The sequence below is a fragment of the Ornithodoros turicata genome, chromosome 1, assembly GCF_037126465.1.
Source record: "Ornithodoros turicata isolate Travis chromosome 1, ASM3712646v1, whole genome shotgun sequence".
Lineage (NCBI taxonomy): Eukaryota > Metazoa > Arthropoda > Arachnida > Ixodida > Argasidae > Ornithodoros > Ornithodoros turicata.
Window position 1 is genome coordinate 131,743,925 of NC_088201.1, and position 23,940 is coordinate 131,767,864.

Here is a 23,940-nt window from a genome sequence, read left to right on the forward strand (position 1 = left end):
ATGCACCACACTTGTTTGTAACTAAGCTGTAACGTCAGTCTTTGCAGATCCTTTTGCCGTACCAAATCATACACAAGTTCCTGCTTAGAAACGAAAGAAGAAAAAAAAAAAGGGTTCATAACAAAAACAACTTTATTTTGATAGGAAAATTGGGGAGTTTCATGATACTCTACCCCCATTGCTGCTGGTGATGTGGGGAATGAAACGGTTCATATATGTTCATTATGCACATACTGCTTCTCTCATGGATGCATTTATTAATGTTGCTGAACCAAGCTTGTGGTCAGTAACAAGACAAAACCACGTTGTCGAGGGACTCACAAGTTTATTTGAGAAGCTAAAAGCGTTAAAGTAGCACAGAAGTCATTTTTAACACCCAGTTTTCTTCCTATAAAACTGTTAAGTAGGCCAGTAAGATGCACCATGCAAAGTAATTTACACCACAGAGTCATAATTATCACAGAAATTGAATTTAAAATATGCCGCAAAAAGCGACCGTGCGCAACAGTGGTGAAGAGCAGTACCAGCCTGTGATCTGCCTGGAACCTCGCGCTGACGCTATAAGGAGAACGCTCGCTGATTGGCCTAGAGAAATGGTGTCTGCTACTCCGCTGTTGTCTGTCCGCTGTAGGCTGTTCAGGGTTCTGATACAGCCTTTCTCCTTGCTCAGTAATGATTCGGCTGCTCCTTCTATCCCCAATTCTCCAGGAGAACTGGCAAAACAGGTATATGGCGGCAAAGGGACAAGGCGCTGACCGGCGAACCAGAACGAGTCTCCTTATACCGTCATCGGTGACGTGTCATCATACCTCCTCATCCGCGTTATTGCTGGAGTTAAGGGTGAACGCGCGGAGCTATGTTTATGTGAGTTTTTTTCTGGGAAACAAATTGCACACATCAAAACCTTTCGCGCTATTCTGTATAATGACACACACTTTCATCTGATGTCTTAATCTGAAATTTTTTTGGATGGCCCTCTGTACTCTTTTAAAGGGACGGTCTCGTACCCCCTGCCCCTTTCATAAAGTGTACCATTCGATTGTCCTTTATTGAAAATCGAATACTGCTAATTTACCCGACAAAACACGCCACAGTTATTAAATAACCAAATTAAATTGATAAAGATTGCAGAGCATGCCGCAATCTGTGTTGGCAACAATAAGAGCGGCCACGTCGCCCTGGGGGTAAGTCTGTGATAGGATACAGAAATCGTCTGCTTTTGCGCGCGCTAGTGCATCGGCGTGAGCAGACGACTTTCAGAAGTTACTGGGCACTGCGGCAACTCTAGTACATTTTCTTTCAGTTCTCAGGTGAAAAACGCACATTCTAAGAAGTGGCAAGCATGGTGGTTTAGAACACCAAGGTAGAAATTTGGGGTAGTTGGTACATAGCCATGAGTAAAATCTTGCAGCCAAAGAGAGGACGGAGACACAATGGTAGAAACACACAACGGCGGAACTGCAGACTCACAACTAAAGGATTTATTGACAATACGTCAGTTAAAAGGCGCAAGAAAGTAGGACACAGATAGTGATAAAGGTGAGGATAAACATGCTCCAACAAAAGTTAGTCTCCTGCAAGATAGTCAATCTCGACTGGTAAGACAAAGAAGTTTGACTAACACACTTATCTCCCAGTGAGGAGATTAGGGAGACCTCCACAATCTCTCGAACATTCTTTTCTTTGAAGCGAGCACAAACTATGGTTTAGAACAACTATGTTAATCCTCAGAGACGAGTTAAAAGTCGCAGGAGAACCCCATCCATCCACAATCACAAATCTGAAGTCGCTGGTCATTGGCGCGCGCGGTCGCATTACAGCTCCGACCAAAAATATATTATGCGCGCTTCCATTACACTCCCCATTGTACACTGATCATGCTTCGAAATGAAGTGTCGTTGACGACGTACATGGAGAAGGAGTGTGTGTTTATTTAAAAACTGCATTAAATACTCACGGAAAGAAAACACGTGACCTAGCTTCCATGTATCCGATTATGTGCCACATTATCGGAGACCCCACAGTCAATGCTCGGACTACATTCTCCGCTCGCGGAGGTATATGCCTGAATGTCCCTATTTCGAGAGCAAAGGGGATGACTCAACCCAAGGTGCTTCTGTAAGTTACAATTACCATGACAACGACGACATACCCACAGGACGACGTCATACGTGACGTATGCATGAGAGAAGCGCGGCTTTCGTCGTCTGCTATTATGGCACGTTTCGACAAATTCCTCGAAAACGACTTGGTTATTCGGAATGAAACTTTGACGGTTGTATGTGTACAGTACTCGTGAAACTAGTTTTGGCTAAGTTTCGGAATCGCCACGGCTGTACGAGACCGTCCCTTTAAAGCACCTGAGTGCTGGGTGAGTGCATTTAAAACAAGGTCAAACTAAAGGACACACCACAAGCACTCTGAACTTAACGAAGTCAGGATTTCCTTTATTGAACCTGTTTAAATACATTTACGCACTGTCGGTGACGGATATCACGGAACACATCCATGCCGCCTAGCCAGTTTTTGCCTTGTCCAGAAACTTCTTAACAGAATCTAGAAAATCAACAGAAGAAACACTGATGCATGTGTCTGCTGCCTCTCGGATTATCTGTGCATCCTTGTACAATAAGCCTCCCATGCCTCTGCCATGGAACAATACTTCCGTATTTTCAAACGTAGGATACCATTTGCATTTTGATATATGCTCTTGTAACTTCGAATATTGATTGGAACCAATTGCGTGCACTTGAAGTCATATTTTTAGGCACCTAGACATTTTCCCGATATATACAGGGTGTCTTTTGTTTTAGGAGCCACAGGTTTTTTATTAAAAATATATGGAGCCCCAGATATACTGTTTGGGCGATACCTGGCCTGGTGGACATCTTTCCTAACCAGTCACATCAGTGTTTGATGACTAATTAACTAAAATCCGATGATTAACTTATTAATTAATGAGCTTTAGGAAAAACTGAGATGGAAGGATTAAAAACTCGTAGTCGAAAGCTATTCCACCTGTCACCGATTTTGAAATGTTTCTGCGCTTCAAGATATGAGCAGTTTTTGTTTGCTATCCAAATGAGCAAAAAGCACATCATCTACGCCAACTGAGGCTTACCTGGACTGGAAAGCGGATTATCTCGTCTACTACCTACTGACACTACCTACTCCTCCCTGCCTACTCATGACACCTTCTCCAATCATCTCCACCACTCCATGTCGTGGTCCTGTGACATGGAATGGGCGCTGTACCCCATGCGTTCCCAGTCTCCACGGTTTCGGTTTCTGCTCATTTGCATATCAAAATGCGGGGATGGATATTTTAGCACACGTGCCTCCTTCAGGATTTGTTAGCCGTGGAATGTCTTTCAACGAGGACAGTCTCTGATTCTGCTATCTCGTTTTGGCAGAAAACCCCTAATTAAAGAGGTCATTAATGAATTTTACGTAAATAGTCATCTTGCAATTGCATACTTTCTTAGAGAGGGTGTCCGCCTGGCCGTATAACTCAATGGCAAAAACGACATCTGTCCTGCTCTCATAGTTTTTTATAAAAATTCTGTGGCACGTAACAAAAAAAAGAAAGACACTGTGTTCACCTAAAGCGATGAAAAATTCTAAGTGGCGACATACTCGCCGGAGGATTGTGGGACTGGGAGGATTGTGCGCACCCATTATTTTATTCATAGAGGACTTCATATTTCTGTAAAAACAATGTGAGGTTGGCTTGGCAATTTTCAAAGTTTTAAAAAATAAATTTCCCTCAATTAAAAATTGTCCAAAGCATTCCTAAATGGCAGCAAAAAGTTCCAGAAGGTAATTGCCAAAAGTACCACATTCTTCCGGCAAGTACGTCGCCAGTTCGAATTTTTTATCACTTTAGGTGAAACACCCTGTATATATTTTTTACAAAATATATGAATTTTGTAAATGACATTAATATTGCATTCTACATGCAGGATGTCCCAGCTAAATATGAACAGATTTTTTAAGAATACATGTATCACCTTTTCCGAGACGAAATCAATTGCAAAATAGCATATGCTGAACGGCATTCCCTAAGAGGGCACCAGCAAACTCTTGAGGCAATGTCCTAATTAACTTTCAATAATTAACTTTTTAATTACAAAAGCTACGAAGTTGTCTCAATAAGAACATGTGGTCCCTTCGGTCACCTGGTGCCTGCTGCCGTTTCCAGAACAGAAATCTGTTCAGTAGATCGTCCTCAAAAAATTCGTGAAGGAGCATCATTTTTCCTTTATTTTGTTCATTGTGCATCTCCAGCGATGTGTCCTCCCTTCACTCCCAATGTGAGAGGGTGGAGAGGTACAGTGCAGCCTCATGCATCGAAGATGAGCTTTAAAGTAGCGCAGAAGTCATTTTTAACACCCTGTTTTCTTCCTATAAAACTGTTCAGTAGGCCAGCAAGATGCACCATGTGAAGTAATTCACACCACAGAGTCATAATTATCGCAGAAATTGAATTTAAAATATGCTGCAAAAAGCGACCGTGCGCAACAGTGGTGAAGAGCAGTACCAGCCTGTGATCTGCCTGGCACCTCACGCTGACGCTGTCAGGAGAATTGGTCTAGAGAAACGTTGTCTGCTACTCCCCTCTCATCTGCTACTCGGCTGTTCGGGGTTCTGAAAATGCTTTTCTCCTGGCTCGGTAATTATTCAACCGCTCCTTCTATCCGCAATTCTCCGAGAGAACTGCCAAAACTGGTTTGCACGTGCAAAGGGACAAGGGGCTGACCCCCACTGACTGGCGAGCCAGAACAAGTTCTGCTTATAACGTCATCGGTGACGTGGCATGATACCTTCTCCTTGTTATACCTGCAGTGGCGAGTTAAGGGTGAACGCGTGGAGCCATGGTTTTGTGAGTTTTTTCGGGGGACACAAATCTCTATCGGAACTGCCCTTATCTGCATTTTCTGTTTTCTTTTAATCTTTTTCCAGGACACAAGAGGTGACAGTGTGCTCTTTCGACCCTCTCACATTGGGGGTGGAGGAAAGACGGTCTCCTAAGATGTGCAATGAACAAAATAAAGAAAAAATGGTGTTCCTCCACAAATTTTTTGCGGACAATCTATCAAACGTATTTTTGTTCTGAAAACAGCTCCGGTATCAGGTGACCGAAAGGAATATATGTTCTCATTGGGACAACCTAGTAGCTTTTATAATAAAAAAGGTTAATTACTGAAAGTTAATTAAGACATTGCCTTAGGAGTTTGCTAATGCCCTCCTAAGGTGTGCCCTCCAGCATATGCTATATTGCAGTTGATTTCTTCTCGGAAAAAGTGATATATATATATTTTTTAAATATATTCTCAGTTTGCTAAGACAGCCTGTATATCGGGCAAAACTTCTAAGTGTCTAAATATATGACTTCGATAGCATGCAATTGGTTCCAATTGTTATTCTAAGTTGCAAGATGTCACGTAGTATATACGTCAAGACATCCTCTCGTTCTGCGATGCGCTTGTTTCATGAGGAGAAGAATTTCTCAAAGGTGTGTGGAGCAGAGCCCTTGCGCTCGCTCTGTATGTCACCTGTGCTAGTAGCTCTTTTGCAGAAACTCATTTTATTCGTTGGAGAGCACTCTGCACTGAAAGACAAAACAATTTGGGGGGGGTCACCTCAGCGCTCCTTTAAAGGGATGGCCACATCCATTCCATTTGATTTGTTTATTTATTTATCTATTATTTGCGTCAAGGGTCCTTTGGGCATTACATGGCGGAGGGGTAGATGGGTAGAGGGGTAAGATGATGAGCGGCAATAAGGGCGTTTAATCTTTTGTAGGTGATTCAAGCGGGGGAGATATATGAGATGCAGGGTGAAGCAAACGGGGAGGATTTGACGGGTGGTAATGCATTTTGTGCGGGAGACATAGCCCGGATACATTTTGTCTTGTCGACAAATTGTGGGGTCCTATCCGGTTCAGATACACTAGTATGAGGTGAATAATCAGTACAAATGAACCTGGTTACACGGTTCTGTACACCTTCCAACTTTTTTTAAAAAGTATAGTGCCATTGTATTCCTCGTGAGCCACTGACCGCGGTATCGAAAAGCCCCCACGAAATCGCGGCGTAGTTTGACTGTTATTCAATGGGATACATGACAAGAACAGACGCCCGATATTAAGAGTATGCCAGAATTCCTTCTATGGAAAAACCGGAAAATGTCGCTCCCTAAGGACCCACAAGGGCATGACTTTGATAAAAGGAATGCTGCAGCTGTGCGTGTGTCTCATAGAGTTACGGGACCTTTCCTCATTTGAGCGCCACCCTCACACTCCTCTGCTTAGGGAGTGATGTCACGCCACTGGAGCTTCTGTGTCCGCGAAAGTAGCGCTCATCTTTAAAATTGCTTTACTGCGAAAGCTGAAATTTTCGCGAGGACCTAATTTTCGTGAATTTTGCGATCAAATTTTTTTTTTTTCATTTATTTTTAACACCCTGTTTTCTTCCTATAAAATTGTTAAGTAGGCCAGCAAGATGCACCATGAGAAGTAATTCGCACCACAGAGTCATAATTATCGCAGAAATTGAATTTAAAGTACGCCGCAAAAAGCGACTGTGCGCAGCGGTGGTGGAGAGCAGTACCAGCCTGCGACCTCGCGCTGACGCTATGGAGTCTGCGCTCGCTGATTAGTCCAGAGAAATGTCTGCTACTTGGCTGTTCTGGGCCCTGAAAAAGCGTTGCTCCTGGCTCAGTCATGATTTGGCCGCTCCTTCATTGGCACTTCCCCCAATTCTCCGGGGGAACAGGCAAAACTGGTTTATGGTGGCAAAGGGATAGTGCGCTCAATTGCGTAGCCCGTAGCCAACAACAGTTCTCGCGAATGTTCCACTGACAACATTTATCCATGTATAGCAACGCCAGTCCGCTTTGCAACGCGCACTACGTTTTTAACAGGGAATGGTCCATGGTGTGGCACGCGCATGTTCGACTAAAAACACTGATGCAGGAGCTGAAGCGTTGTTCACTGTGGCAAGCATATTGTGGCTTTGAAACGGAATCGAAGTTTTGAATTATGATAACAAGTTACGAACGTCCCATTGTCAGAACGAATGTAACAACATTAGCATAGGGCGCGTCCGAATAGTGATGCGTTGCACATGCCGTCATAGTGTGCGCCACATGTGCGCCTTCAAGCCAAAGTATTCGGACGAGCACTCTGAGCACCGCTACGCGCGCCGTCTGGTGCTGATCGTCTGCAACGTCTATTTAATAAAAAAAAGGCTCCAGAGAGCGTATAGCATGATGTGCGGCAAGCCGTAGTAGCAGACGACAATAATTTCTCGGAATTGAGCATGGACACCGAGACAGTTTTCATTTGTCTTGCATTTTATCTACATGCGCAGAGAGAGTGAGGTAGACATTCCAGACAATGTGTGTAGAAGTTGTGCATGACAACTGACGGAAGGACGAAAAGTTAGCAAAGCGTAGTACAAAATGTGCCCAAAAGGAGCACTCCCGGAAGAGAAGAGACGATGAGAACTCTAATTCTGACAACAGTAGCGTGATGCAGTACTGGGATTGGCTTGCTGCGCATTTATCCTGCCCAAGGCACCCTGCAATCGTGCATGACACCCATCATGCAACCTCGTGAGCGACAGTTGTGTTCTGACAACTTATCCAAGCTGAAAGCGACAATCCCGCACGGGGAGCATTTGTCTCTAACTTTATTAACCTATTCGCAAATCATAAAACCGTTGGAGAAGTTCAGTCTGCTTTCGTGTTGCATTTAACATTTCTACTTCAATATTTGTTGGGGACTGGCAGGGGGGCGCCTCCCGGGTTCCCTATCACTGATCACCTCATCTTCTGGGCGTTCCTCCCGATTTTCTAGACCTTCCAGCCGATCTTCAGGTGTTTCTCATTCCCGTGGAGAGGTACGAAAACTCGTGTCGCTCTAAAATTAACCAAAGAACGAAGGATAAAATGTTCAGTGCTAATATGAGAGACTAAACTCGCAAGCGTAATTGTTCCGCCCTGTTTCGCCTTCGCGATATGCCCATTTATCTTGGTATGCCGCCATTTTTGCAAACAAAAGAGACGCCGCCCGCCGAAAACTGTCGTCTGCTAAACTAACTGTTTGATGAACGCGCCCTCCCACGAAACACGGCAGAAGCGGGAAACGCGAAACGCACTCCGCGAAGTCTGCATCGGAGGAGACTTCCCAAAGTGCGCCTGCTGTGACGCACATGTGCCCCTGTGGAGAATTCGGATGGCGCACCATTATGGTGGCACTTCCGGTGTGCGGTGTGCGGTGACGCATCTGAGACTATTCGGACGCACCCATAGTGTGTAACGTAATTTGAAATGAACTTGTTTTTGCATTTTAGTGCTCCTTTACGGTCGTGACACTGCGAAATATTCCTGAAATGCGCTCTGCCATGAATTCACGAATTATTAAGACAGCAAAAGTAACTACTATTACAGTATTTAGTATCTAAGCACTCATTGGATGAATAAAGTGGAGAAGTACATTGTCAGTTGGCGCCGAACACAGTGATATCTGTTTCATAGATGGGTTTCATGATGCGACCGTTCCTTCAAACAGTAATGTGAATAAGATACGTTCATTTTTTTCTGATTACCGATACTTCTCAGAAAAATAATATAGTTTCTGTTTCTGACGCATAAAAAGAGCTAGTCTTATTTTTGTTTCCATTTCGAAGCCACTTTTGCTACTGGTTTCCAAAGCAGTACTTTATTTCGAGCTATTTTCGATGCTGGAAAATATTTTGCATACAATTTGCCTTCACTTCTTACCAACAAGCGCAGTAAGTCCTGGAGGTCTATATCCCTTATAAAGGATGACTGCATCCAGCTCCCTTACCCAAACGGTGCTCTGGTGCCTGTAGCTAACATGCCATCTGAGTCTAGCATACATCTTTTTTTCTTTATACGAAATCGAGCCAATTAACCTATGTGACAGCTCAAGAGCTAGCATGTACGGAAAACTTCAAAATTACAAGTTCACACCGCCGCAGCCACAAACACAGACAAAAGGCACACACAAGACAGGACGAACTGCAACTCACGACTACTTTACTGTTCAATACACACACACTCTTAAATACCAGAGCAGGTACATGTTCCCCAACCCATCCGACCTACTTTTTGAGATAATACAATTCCTCCTGATTGAGGGTGGTAGAGGGAGCGCTGACACATTTTTTCCCTTTTTCGTGAATCAGAAAGGCCCAAATTACACCTCGTGGCATTCGTACAATAATCATATTCGTTAAAACCTCTGCAAGCTTGGAGCCAGATTGTGATCAGCTCCCGCGGCATAGTGGTTAAGACGATCGCTTTTCTTATCGAGACTGGGGGGTGACATGGGTTCGCACCGACTATGCTGTCTGAGATTTTCCCTGGGTTTCCCGGCATACCTTCCAGGTGAATGTCGGCACAGTTTCCCCAAAGTCTGTCCAGGATGCGTACTAACTTCCCTCCTGTCCCCCACTCCTACCTGCTGTCCTCAATCCATCTTTCCACGTTTGTACGCTGCTAATAGACACAGTTGCTTTGCAGTGCTAACAGCGAATAATAACTTTAAGAAAGAGCTGGATTGTATCGACACGAAGGTCTTAAAGGGGCACCAAACAGGTATACAATGTGCACTTCTTTCTAATGCAGTGTGATTCATTGCCAACGGGGAAAGTTTTCCAAGAATTGTTGTCACAAAAATGTAAATAATTGCTCCAAACCGAATATTCACTGCGCTCTTTCGCACTCATGCCCCGCCCTGCTGTGCCCTGGCCACAATGGCCACATGTCATTTTGACATTGCACACCATGAACCATTCAAAATGCGGGACGCTTATACATTGATTTTGTTGTAAGATCGGAAAGCGGAGGCAATTCTAAGCGTCTTTCCACTTGTCAAACCCGGGGTAGCCAGATCAAACGGTACCAAAAGCCTGCAGTGTTCCATTTTATGTGCGCACAATGCTTTCAGTGCTGTATTGCTCCGCGAGGTCACCACGACGTTCCCACAACCGGTTCCTTCGCAAGCTGTGGTTTGCCTCAGTGGGGCCCGTCATTGGCTAGGAGAGAACAATCTCCCCCACCTCCAGCGCCTGGAATGAGGTGTCTCTATACGTTAGAACTAGGGCTTGGGATCTAACACGTTTTTCAGATTTTCGTTTAAAACGTTTCCGTTTAACCGTTTTATACGCCGTTTAGATTCACGTATAGTGTGGAAAACGTTTCTGTGTGCAACGTTTAAATGTTTTGTTAATGCGAAACGTTTAAGCGTTTTGTTATAATGAAGTGGTTGAATGTTATGTCAAAGAGAAGCGAAGTCTCATTAATACGAAACGCAACGCCTTTCGAAACGAATAGCTGTTTAAGCAACTTCTTATCTTTATCAGTGGGAAACATGGACGCCCCAGGCATTACGGGGACAGAGACAAAAGTTGTCCCCGTTATGCCTGGCGCGTCCATGGTTCCCATCAGCAATTACCAACTACGCCAGTTTCTCATTGTCTTATAAGTAGCTTATTACTTCAGTTCATATTTGGCTTTTAAGCAACCCTATTTGTGTTCATTTTCGTCGTACATTTCATTATGAACCGACGTGTTTCACTACAGTTTGAAACATGTCGAGCTCGTAATGGCGGTGATGACGTTTGAATCTTTTGGGTAGTTTATACTAAGAATTCCATATTTATCTATTTTACACGAGTAGTATTTTGGTGAAAGGACTAACATGGAAGATTGTGACCTTGAGGGACTACTTTAGCCTGAAGCATGTAACCTGCTCTTTCCTACTGGTTCCCACTTTTGCACTCTAAAACAAGAACATTTGCCAATTATACGTTAAGAACCAATCACAGTCCCCAATGATATCATTCTTGCGCCAGAGCGGGAAAAAAAGGGATGAGCACGACTTTTGTGGCATCATGCACTGACGCGAATTCCCACAAAGAGCTGTACACCTCCCGTTATGAACAAATTGTGATGGAGAAAAGGATAACACCCAGAATTGTAATTCTGCTGGACAATGTCGATGAGATAAAGCTCCATTTTTGGAGTGTCAGCGATCCCAATGCCATGAGTGCACGCAAAGCTGAGTTCAGTGTACGCTGCGAACGGGGTCATGGCAACGCTCTATTAACCACAAAGAAACAGAATAAAATGTGCCCTGCGCTGTGACTGTTCTTTATTAAACATAAGACGATCACAAATGAGCGGGACAAAGTAACATGCCACTTTAACGATATCCTGCACTGTCTTTGAAGGAAAGTAAGCTGTAGTGTTTAGAGGAGGAAAGAAAAATAAAAACGAAAATTTGCAGTTCACTTCTTCCTTATAATAATATCACCCTCGCGGTCATATACAAATAACGAACAATAACGGTGTTTAACGCACATGTGATCTATTGCTTATAGTAACCAAAAAAGAAAAAAAGGGAATGTTTCCTGAAGAAACGTTTACGTACGTATTCGTACCGTGAGACTTTTTATGCAAAAGAAAACTATTAAACGTTTCCTAGGAAAACGTTTATATACGTACATGTATACGTGCCGCTGTACGTTTATGCAAACGAAAACGTTTAAATGTATACTGGGAAAACGTTTACATACGTATATGTGCTGTTGAACATATATCTAACAGAACACGTTTAATCTGTGAAACGTGTTACAAAATGCGTTTCTTAAGAAAACGTTTCGACGTTTACACGTTTAATAGAGAGCTCTAGTTGGAACGTTGTGACGGGACTTTCCGAGGATCAGGTTGTCTACCAACCTGTGCTCAGTGAATCGAGAGTGCTGATGAGTGGTTGAGTGGCCCCGCCCGAGTAGCGTTGCCACGAGTAGCAGTTCTCCAGAGGTGGGGAAACTACTTTTATTTTATAATGCATTACCATTACTCTTTACTTGCATAAAAAACTAATGCATTACATTACTCATTACTTTTTGGATATTAGTAATGCATTAGTAATGTCATTACTTTAATGAAGTAATGGCATTACTCTGGCATTACATTTACATTTTAGGGAATAAGCCTCAAAGATGCTATGCAAAAGTTTTTCCCTTGCTTTTTTTTTTGCTATAGGCAATAGCCACCCAAGTATCCCCAAATTGGTGCCACTAAATCCCTGCAGAAGCGAGTCTGATAGGCAAGAACTATAGATAAGATTTACTGCAGATGCCTTTTCTAGCATTATCGAGCCGGCGGATGAAGCCCAACCTACAGAAAAACTGGCAGAAAAACTACCTTTGACAGCACAAGAGAAACTAACACGGTACCATACCAAAACAGTGAATCACTACAGCAATAATTACGTGTTACCTTCATAGAGGCTATGTTTCTATTTCACTGATTATATCCTTTACTCCAAATGCACACAGGAGAAAATCGGTGATATCATCATGCAGACACTTGTGACACACACCGCCGACTGTTGAACCCTTGCAGAATTCCCCAGGCCGCGCCTTTCTCTTTCCATGTTGCCCTGTGCTCATTGTTAAAGGCGGGTTGAAGAAAACATGGATGTTCCAAATCTTCGCATGGCGCAATGAACATTCGACAAAAGTAATGAGTAATGCCACCCTGCATTACTCAGTCGAACTGTAATCCATTACCATTACTCATTACTCAAAAGTAATGCATTACCAGTAATGCATTACTTTGTAATGCATTACTCCCCACCTCTGCAGTTCTGCAATATGATAAGCTCAGAGGCAGAAAAGTAGAGCAGTTTTACTAATTTCTCAATAAATGATTTGTTTTATGAAGGATGTGTATCAAAACATAGCAGCAGGCACCAAGTTCCCCTTTGGTATTGGTCAGGGAATTCGCTTGAAATAGTCAATGAAAACCCGGAAAAGCCAGGGAATTTGAAGGCTACAGCTTAGTAGACACCTTGAAGGATGAAGGAGAGTGTCACGCGGATTATGCTATTTGAATATCATTGTTTCGTGGTAAAGATGCTTGCTAGAATCAAATTAATTTTATATTTGGATATAAATGGGCTGCATTCTTTCATTGAGCATAATAATTAGAGGATGTTCGTCGAGCTGTTTAGTGCCTCTTTAATTATGACAAAAGAGATTTATATCGTATAAAAGAGATACAGTATCGTCTTAGCTTATACAGCTTCTCACAATCAGTTGCAGAGTCATGCCTGACCAAAGGCATGACCAAAGACATGAAAATGGGGAGGGTTATTCTGGGTTTCGAATCTGGGAACAATAAGAAAGCTAGCAATGACTACATCCTTCACGAGTGTCTGCTTTAAAATGTTAGAACATATTGTTTTTTTACATGTCGTGAAATATCTGGAACAAACTTTCTTTTGTTTTATTTTTCTTTTGTTTTTTTGTGCTTTGCAGCATGGGTTCAGACAGGCAGGATGTCTCGTGGGAAACACAGTCCACTTTATTCTTAACCTTGATTCGTTCTCACACAATCTTCGTCGGTGTCCATGAAGCGTTTCATAAAGTCCCACATGAGTACCTCATCCTTAAACACTCCAAGCTTAGTCTTGTCCCTTTTTCATTTTTATTTTCGTTCATTTTAATTCATGAATTCCTGTCTTAGCAATCATTTTTTGTCACATGCAATAATCATTCTCTTACCACAGCTATATTCAGTACACAGCAGGCCCTGATTTCCTGGTCCTCTTCTTTTTCTTATATGCTGATACATCAATGATCTTCCTCTCTTTTCTCGTACACCTTTTTGCTGATGACTACAATCTATGCTGGAAACCAATGGGTGCTCCAAGAGCCTTTCTGGAGCTTCAAGGTCACTTGTGAAAATTGTGCACTCTTTCTTCATAGGTCATGATGATTTTTTTCAGATGTCATACTAATACGAACCTCTGAACACGGGCATAGTCTGTCTCCAGGAAAAGAGGTGATCGGGTTGCACGCTTTGCCCCATGCAGAGCGTTCCCATGATTTTTTCCAGGGGGGGGGGGGACCCTGGAAAAAAATCATGGGAACGCTCTGCCAGAAAATTAATTGTAATTCTCACCAGGTAGCCTCACAACACAATCTTTCACTAATCCACTCATGCGTCACCGGGCAAAATGCCTCTTAGTCTGGAGGAGTATTGTGTCATGGCTTTTCACTGTCACAGAATAAATTCCTACCCTGCTTTTGCATATTTTATCAGTACCAACATATGCCATGGATAAGTCTTATAAACCGAAAATTTCCAACCTATGTTGAAAATGTTGTGATATCCCGTGATGCTTAAGCCAGTTCGATTTGATCTAGCTCGGCAAGTACTGTTGCTCCATCAGTCTCTTCCAAAACTTCGTCAACAGTAGGTATAATACATATTTCACGTTTCACTGCCTCGTTGGGAATTCTCATGTCCACACAAATTATTATTTTGCCATTTGCTTGTGACACGACCACAATGGTACGCCCTGTGACTGGTTCAACAATGTCTTTCTTCAATAGTCTTTGTATCTCTTCTTCAACTTTCTTCCTTGATTGGAAGGAAGTTCTTCTATGTAGTTGTGCAACTGGTACACTTTACAACTTGTAGTCTTTCAGCTTCCCGAGACCACTAAGCACTTCACTGTTTTCTGTGATTACCTCTTCCTTCTTTGTTCCTCCCGTCTAACCCCTTTTTCATCTCCTTCTGATAACCTTACTTGCTCCAGTTCAGTGCATCTTTGTTTTCCCAACAGTGATACAGAGTTTCCTTGCATTACATGAAAAACTACTCCATTTCCCTTCCTCCATTTCCCTTCCTCCCATTCCAACATTAGTTCTGAATTTTTTCTAGTAGTGGCAATGGGTGTTCGGAACCACGGGGGTACATCTTAGTGGGTGTCTCATCTAAATGGACTCCATACTTCTCAGTCTTTTTCTATCATCCTTCATTGATGATGCTTAGTGATGCACCTGATCGGCTACTGCTGGAATGTCGACATCGTAGGGCCTGACCATCACAGTATTGTGATGAACTGTGTTGAACTTGAAAACCTGTTGTTCCTCCTCCTCTGACCTGCTGTTGTTGCTTGCTTTCTCGACTTCACTCTCATTGTGAATTTGTTCAAACTTTTCTGGTTCGGTCAAAGTTTCTGTTCAGTATGCCACTACAATGTGGTCCTTTAAGCCACATCTTGCCCATACCTTGCCCTTCCTCGTTGACAGAACTTGACAAGATGTCCTCTTTTTCCACAACGAGAACATACCTTCATTGACTTCTGTAAGTCAGCAGTTGTCCTTGATACAAATCTTTGTTGTTGCCTCTGGTAGTCAATCTGTCTTGTCTTTTTTCCTTGTGACTGCTGTTAATTCTTCCTGACAACTTGAATGATGTTTTTCGATTATGCTTCTTGCTTGTCACTTTGTTCCAACGGTTTTGCTGAATGTATGGCTCGTTCCAGCTTTAAGTTATCTTCTTGCAACAGGTAGCATCCTTAGTTCTTGTTCTTACACCCATGAACCAGTTTATGTCCATAATGTTGTGCTTCTCAGTGCCAAATTCACACTCTTCAGCTGCAATTTTAGCCTATCAATGAGTAGTTTAGTAGTTTCATGAGTGTTTATTCACGCTAAAATGCACACTGGCATGTACAACAGGTTAAAAACAGTTTGAAACCGGCGTTTCAGAACCTATATGGGTTCCATCCCCTGGGATTGTGTACCAGGTTTCATGTCAAAATTGCACTGAATATTGGGGAAATGGGGACAAAAGGAACACAAACTTGGTAATAGTAAGGGCACTAATAAGCAATCAGAACTATGTGAGCACATGCGGAGCACAAGGTAGATTTCGATACGCCAGGCATTTTGATGAATGGAGGTCGTTGGGGGTCAGGAAGTATTTGGAGTGGTGGCATATCAAGAAAAAGAAAAGGGGATGCTTAAGTGAACCCTGGTATGCTCCCTGGTCTGCTCGCTGGCTGTTATGCCCCCTTGTTCAATAAATAACGCCTCCGAATTCCAAGACTGCCTTTGCGCTCTGAGGATGGGATCCCTATAGGTTCTGAAATGTCAGTGTTAGATTGTTTTTAACCTGTTGTACCTGCCAGTACGCGTTTTAGTGATGAACAGATGTTGACAGCCCTGGCATTTGGACCATTTTTAACTGTTTCATCAGTATCCTGCTGGATTTTATTAAATATGTAGCATTCATATGGCACATTCTCCCTACCCTTGAAATAGCTGTCAAGCGTTCATATGGCGCTATCGTGGTGTCTCCTTGGTCGTTTAGTGTAAGGGACACTTCACACACTTTTTCTTCCACAGAACACAGTAATAAAACCTTTCTCCTCTTGTACGGCATTTCTCGTTGGGCATTGATGAAGAACTGCCATCTTTGTTTCCATCTGTGCCATGCCTTGCTCAGGTTTCTGCTGTCCAAATGAAACTTGCGCAGTTACCGGGTCTCTAGTACTCCTTACGGACGACTTCACTTGGTGACAAGGCCGCCAGGTTGTAGTGTTTCTATAGTCAGTCTTCTCGAGATTAACGTACGCTACTACGGAAACTGATGTGCAGAGATATTGGGCGCATTAAGCAGGCTCCCGAGGGTCCTTTCCCGGGTTCTCAGTGGAACGTACCCTTGGTGTCTCCACTTGACAGTGTCTGTGAGGCTATCCGGTTGTCGTCTGCATGCTGTGGACATGGCGAAGGCAGGAGAATTGAAACCGCGTATCAAGTCCGCCGAAAGATGCTTACGCCGCGACGTGTCACGAGCTGGAAGTGGTACCGCTTTTGTCTGGCTTGAGACAAGGGGCACACAGCGTGCACCGAGGAATGCACACTGGAAGTTGCCTTGGAGGTAATTCAAGAATAATACGCTTAAAAAATACACGGTTAAAAAATATATCTCCTAAAATAAACCGCTTACTATCCCCGCTTAGAGATCACCGTTTAATAATCCACCATTAAAAATAAACTGTTTCAAAATCCCCTCACCATCTAGCACGGAGGCGGACTGATTGCAATTTACGCCGGCTTATATCACGTTATGTTAGGTTAGTTTAGTTTGGTTTCGGTTAGTTCGGGATAGTTTAGGCTAGTTTGGTCCTGTGAGGTTAGTTTAAGCCCCTTGTTTGCAGTTCACCTTGATTTGGGCCATACCACATGACTCTAGCAACTGTATAGGGTGGATTTGGGGGGATTCTGAAACTATTTATTTTTAATGATATATTCTTAACCGTGGATTCCTTAGCATTTTTATTTAAACTGGGATATTTCGGCGAATATTTTTGTGCGTTGATTTTTAAGCATACATTCTGGGAGATATATTTTTAATAGTGGGTACTTACGGGTTTTGTTTTTGAAAGATTATTTTTAATGGTTTCAAACGGGATACACCCATTTTAATAGTCTTTTGAAAGTTGATACGTAACATGTTAGCATTACACTGTTCATGTACAGAATTGATATAGTCTTGGAGAAGATTACTATAAGAAGCGGGCTCAAACTGTACGAAATAGCGACAAGACAATGACACGAAAAGACCAGACATGAAATAGCTTGATACCCCATTTGCGAAATTTACTTTCGAACAAATGCAAAACAAGCGAAGATGAAGATGGATACTCGTTCGGACACTCTTGTTTTCCCACAGTATATTCTTGGTGCTTGCTTTCCTCCGCAGACATCCCGCCTGATAATGTTGCTTGCGCGGACACCCTATACATTGTGTGTGCAGAGGAGGAGGAAGAGCCACATAAAACGATTGTGAGCTAATGAGCCAACTTAAACCGCATTTATTGTTTTAATCAACTGTTCGCTTCAGTTATCTCTCACTCGCTCTGTCTCTAAGACACGGGTCCTCTCCCATGGCTTCTACGGACCTCGAGCATTCACCAACGTACCCATCAGGACAACACATTGTCCACTTAACCTAAGCCACTGTCCATTTCTGCCTTAAAGAAAGAAAAAGCTGCTTCAACCATAAGTTCACAGGACCACATTTAAGGCCACATGCATAGGGCAATTTTTACAATCTTTTTACAATTTTAGGGAATGTTCTAAAAGTCCTTGATGTGCCTTACAAAAGAAAAATAAACTGACACTCAACCTTGTATTTTGCTTACGAGCATTTAGACATTACATACTTTCTTCCCCAACATCTTATACTTTTTCAAACAACTTCAATGCCCTCAATGCACATTGTAAAATTACAAAATGTTAAGGGCAGCAATGAAATAATGTTAAAATAGGACTTCAAGTGGCGGGCCGAAGACGAAGCTACAAATGAGCTAAAAAATGCTTTACACGCTTTCGTATGATGGTCAGGTGCAGAATGTACCAATTAAACTTGTGGCCTATTACAGTCAAACCTCAATATAACGAAATGCTATACAACACAATTCGCGGTATAGCAAAATAATTTGAATTCCCTGACACAAATGGCTGCCATATTTTGTCACACAGTATACAACAGAATATTTGGTACAATCTAAGAAATCGTGTTCACCATGAGTTTCGTTATATCGACCTTCAACTACATTCACAATCAGAATTTGTAGCAAGCAGTTTCACTGCAATGACGCTACTCTCAGCAGCTTCCAGTGTTTGTTGTGCCAAGCACCGAAGCCACCAATTTAAGACACAGTTTGCTGATTACATGAAAAAGGGTTAAAACTTGGGCTGGTTGGTGATTCATAGTTAAAAACGATAAAACCCTCAGTGCAGGGAAAGACGAGGACAGAACACAAAAAAAGACTCAGCGCCGTGTCCTTGTCTTTTTTTGTGTTTCGTCCTCGTCTTTCTTTGCACTGCGGTTTTGTCATTTTTAACTTGCTGATTACGTTTATCGTATCTCAAAACAGTCCACAATCACGTTTATCTTGACAGCACATCTTTGTGATAACTGCAAAAGTCTAGTGGCCATGCTTGTGTCACTGTGAAATCGAATTGAGTATTGAATGTATGGTTTGTTTTTATTATCTCTTGGAAAACTACAGTGCACTGTTGAACGCCAGTCTGCATATGTAATATGTGTAACCTGCAAATCTGTACAGCCTCCATCTTCATGTTTGCATGAGGTTGTGTGGAATATGTTACAGCATTTATCATATACATGCTCACTCTCTACTATGGCAAAGTACAAGATTGTTCTCTCAAATGGTATTTTGTTGCCACTATGTAGATCTAGTTCTTGGATTTCATATTCCATACATTTCATAGTGAAGTGGTTTATGTGAACGCTGCCCCCTGGCTTAATAGAATTTAAACCTTTTCATGCCGCAATAAAGAAAAGGTGTTGTCATTGCACGCAGCAGTCACTGCATGATTTCCCACAGTCTGTCAATGATACAGTGTGGTAGCTGTATTACATGTGATGATAGCACAAAGTTCTGATAGTGTTGAGTGTGCGAGAAAATTGCCACAATTAACATAATTAACATAATAAAGAGCAACAGCTCTGTTAACCAATCATGAATTTAATCTAACTTTTTTGCACCCGCTCTTCCTTATTGGGCCTTTTGTCAGCCTGAAGTCTGTCATTGCTGTGACAGGATGTGACTGTGACTGTGTTTTTCTGCATGCATTCTTATGAAATGTTGACATATTATTCAACCAGTTTTGGATTTTTTTTTTCTGTAGTGATGTGCTGCTGCAGCTGAAGCAATGTACCCACCCAATTGTGATGAAAGACCTCTGTGCAGAATGTGGAGCAGACTTGAGAGGGTATGTATCAAATCATTGAATAAAATGTAACATGAACAATAATATATTACACATTTGTAATTTTCGTAGGTCTGCAGAGCAATACTTTTCTTTTATTTTATTTTTAAGCCAAAGGATGAGAAATAATTAATTAGACCTTTTTGTGCATGTTGCGAATATGAACCATAAAGTACAGCTTGTTGGAGGAGGAGTAATTGAACCTTTGAGGAAGAGCATCATGGAATGTCCAGAGAATAAGCATGCACACATACTGTGTGGTGTATTTTGAGGCACATGCACAAAAGCTGTTCTGCCACGTCTTCTGTGGTAGTATGAAGCCCAGGGTGAAGCCACACAATGTACCATTGAGCATTTTATCTCTGTTTTCAATTGCTGCCCCTGCCATGGCAAATGAGTATGGGCACATTATCTGTAGAAACTTGCAGAAAGGAAGAAGGAGATTTCTCCTCCAGAAAATGCATCTGTAGTGAAGGGCATGTAAACTTCTTTCTTTTTTTTTTTAGGGGAAACTTCGTTGTAGGTCTGCTGTATGTACCCCAGTTCTTAGATACTAGAGTTTGCATGTAATATGTCAAATATAAATATCGAAGTGGAGCGACAGTCTGTAGTTGGTGAAAGTCAACATTTCAGAAAGTATCGACATCAAAATTTTGAATTTTTCAATAATAAAGTATCGCATTTAATTTCATAAAATATACAAAATACTTTTCTCTGCATATACCTCCCATTTTTTCAGACTCTGCTCTGAAACACAAGATGGGGTGGCAGAACCAGCTTCCATTAGCATGATTCACCATGTCCCAGAACTGCGTGTCAGTCATGAGGTAAGCCCAGTGTGATAAGCTCTAGCATTTGTCCATTTCACATTTTCACAGACGTTGCAAAAGAAAGAGTGGTGTGTGCGCCTGAGACCAGAAATCTTGGCTGTTGGTGTGAGTTCTTCTGTCCACCATGCAAGGCTGTTAGTATACATACACAGTGTCCCAGAAACATGTCATTGAATTATAATAAAAAACTACACCACCTAGAATCATGCGGTCAACAGCATTTGTTTTTACTAGGTGTTTGCCCCCTCCAGATGTGACTGTCGAGAAACGTAAGTTTAATTATGTAAGTTTTTGGCGAACTAAAGTAAGAAATCTGCCAAGTAAAGGTCACTTTTTTTACCCCTCCGATGTGAAGAGCGTGTCTAAATTACTCAGATTAATGATAATATGCAGTGATATTCAGGAGCTATCGTATCAGAAAAAATAGCTGAACATCATGCACTACGGAGCTCCCAGACGACAGCGTGCAGCAAATTTTTCAGCGCAGTCGTTGTCAGCCCGACGAAAGGAGGTTAGAAACCCAGCCCACACTGACATCGCAGAAAGAGATAACACAGACAGGGCTTATCGTGTCTGGCTTCGGCTGGGACCATACCTTCCCTGTCCCAATTTCAGGAACTATCACTCTGTGGGCCGGATTTCCAACCTCCTTTCGTCGGACTGACAGCGATTGCGCTCAAAAAGTGATATCGTGTTATGGTCCGGTGCTTCGAAAAGCATGATGTTCGGCTATTTTTTTCGATGGGAGAGCTCATACCACTGTCAATTGTCATTGAGTGAATTCGGCACGCTCTTCATATTGGTGGGGTAAAAAGTGACATTTACGTTGCAAATTTCTGACTTAAGTTCGCAAAAACTTACATAATTAAGCTTACGTTACACGACATTCACATCAGGAGGTGGCAAACACCTAGTAAAAACAAATGCTGCTGACCGCATGCTTCTAGGTGTCGTAGTTCTTTTATTATAATCCAATGACACATTTTCTGGGACACCCTGTATAAGAGGCCAATCTTCTGTGTAGAAGAACATTTATTTATTTACATACCCTCAGGGCCATGAGGCATTGAAGAGGGGAGTGGCAGTACAACAACGAGAAAAAATAAGAATGGCAGAAACGAAAAAAAGCACCTAGAGCAATCCACAGACTCCATAGAGAAGCGAACATTATGTATAGAGCCTGAAATTTTAGGGTTTTATCTGATTCTTCCCCGAAGTTGCACCCCCCGAATTGAAGGTTGTCTCTTTAGGGTGAAACCCGATTTTTACCTGGCAAATTGCCCTCACTGGGATGTCTGTAGGAATGCAATAATTTACATGTTTGGGAGAAAAACTAAGTTAGATCATCGTTTGTACCAAACCACTACAGTTAGTTTGAGCAACTGAGCCTGATTTCACCCCGAATTTAGCATACTGGCAGTTTTTTCACCCGAATCCACATGAATTTAGTGCACATGTTTCTTTACCCGATTTTTACCCCCCGAATTTAGAAAAAAATATTTCACGAAAACTTCAGGCTCTAATTATGTATAAAGACAGTGCAAAAGGGCAATTGCGGTGTCAAGAATGGTTAAAGAAGCATGGAAAGTGGGGAGGAAAAAAAAAGTTATCTCTTTGGCCGCGTTCGAATGTGTCACCATTGCATTATGTTTCACACAATAAATACTGCCCTTGCGAACATATTGCACCCATGGCAGATATTTGACTCCCCTGCTCGCACGAAGCTCTCCGTTTTTCTGCAAAGGCCAAGTGACAAGCTTAGGGAACGCGTGTCACGATGTGACGAAGCACCAGCATCCACTCAGAGGAGGGATCTGGGAGTGACGTCAGCCAGGATTGGTAATTGACACGGCCGACATGGCGGAGGTCGGAGTTTGGAGCGTTGTCTGCTGCGTACGTTTCTCACAGTTTCTACTGACAGACACTTTTCCAGATAAGGTCATATGGAGTCCAATACGGTCGATCTGTCTTTTGCAGCAACTCGTGTTGCAGTGCAAGTGCTCATTCTTAGCCATTTGCATTGCTTGTTCGCGTCAGGTAAATTTAGCGACAGAGCTACACATCGCTTCAGATAGATTCGGAAGTCAGCGCCGACGGATTTCATGATGCTCGGTGGTGACCCATAATCAAACTCATTGAATGTAGACTGCATATTCGGAGTTCATTGCCAGGTTGAACATCCTAACGTTGAATCGAGGCAAGCCAACCTACATCTTGCTGGCTCATTTACCAGAACCTGATGCATGCGAAAGCCACGCATCCTTTTTTTTTTTTTCATTTGCATAGCGTCGAACTCCACACAGTCTCACTATAGGCGTCCTCAATGAAGCACACACTTGTGCAGCACACGTGTACAGGCAATTGTACAGGCTCCGTCTGGATTAAATGGAAAGAAAATGAAAGACGCATCAAACCGCAAAGAGCCACATTGAACACTGCCACATATGAGAACCCAATGGCGACGTACGTACGATACGCATTCCCTACTCATAGACGCACACAATCATGTTAAAAAACCACCGTAAAGTGCCATTAGTAGGCAGATATCATTTTCAAAATGTTTATTTTCCTGTTTGATATCCTAGAATGAATAGCAATGAGCAATGACAGCACGTCGCTCTGTCGAGAGCTGACGAATTCACAGTGAATGAGGTGCATCACCCGTGCGGCATCACAGGACTGGAGAAGTGGCCTGGAAATGGAGTCCGGAAACCTCCTGACACGGCAGCGTTTTGACAATTAAATTTCGTTGTAGTGGGACCTCTTTGAGCCTAAATATTTTTTGTGTATGCTTTCCATTTCACAAACTACGACAGGTTTTTAGACAGCCTGAATACCCTTTCCATGCTCCTTTAAGCATATAAATCAGATAAGGTGTCCCTGACTGTGGCCGAGTCCTGAAGGCCAAGAGAAAAGTTAGCTGAATTACAGATGTGCGTGATATGGGACTTGCAAGAGAGGTCTGATGAAGTATGAACCCCAAGGTACTTATATTCAGATACTTGATCTAGAGGGACGGGCCTCTTTGTTCCTCTGCCAATTGTATCGGTTATTTGTACTTCGGGACAGCTTGCACTTTCTATTTATTAAGCGCCGTAAGTCCTTGTCAAACCATGAAGACTCAGGTGAGGAAACAGTTTTAGCAGTTGGAATATACAGGTCGACAAGTTTAGCAAGTCTTTCGACAAACATGTTCCAGTTTTCTTCAAGTGCATGACTAGAAAAACCCTCTAGGAAAATGTGAGAAAACCTTTCTAAATCACGATTAATGACGTCGAAATTCAGCTCTATTGTAATTGTTTGCTTTAGACCGAGAATCAGATAATGTTAAGAAAAAAGTGCATGACAACATGGTCACTTAACAGGGGCAGGCATACAAGGTCCGATACTTTTGAGGAATCGTAAGTCGGGACAAGATCCAAAACTTTCGTGCTATCAGCGACCAATTGCATTAAATTGAAGTCATT

At 42.5% G+C, this 23,940-nt stretch overlaps 1 protein-coding gene across 1 annotated transcript in view; it reads left to right on the top strand.

Moving 5' to 3' along the window:
• LOC135378601 (RNA polymerase II subunit A C-terminal domain phosphatase-like) overlaps positions 1 to 23,940 on the top strand; it is a 64,605-nt gene that overhangs the window by 707 nt on the left and 39,958 nt on the right. Inside the window, exons 2-3 of the mRNA XM_064611673.1 lie at positions 19,563 to 19,646; positions 20,383 to 20,470. Coding sequence (XP_064467743.1) covers positions 19,563 to 19,646; positions 20,383 to 20,470 — 172 coding nt within the window. The remainder of the gene's footprint in view (positions 1 to 19,562; positions 19,647 to 20,382; positions 20,471 to 23,940) is intronic.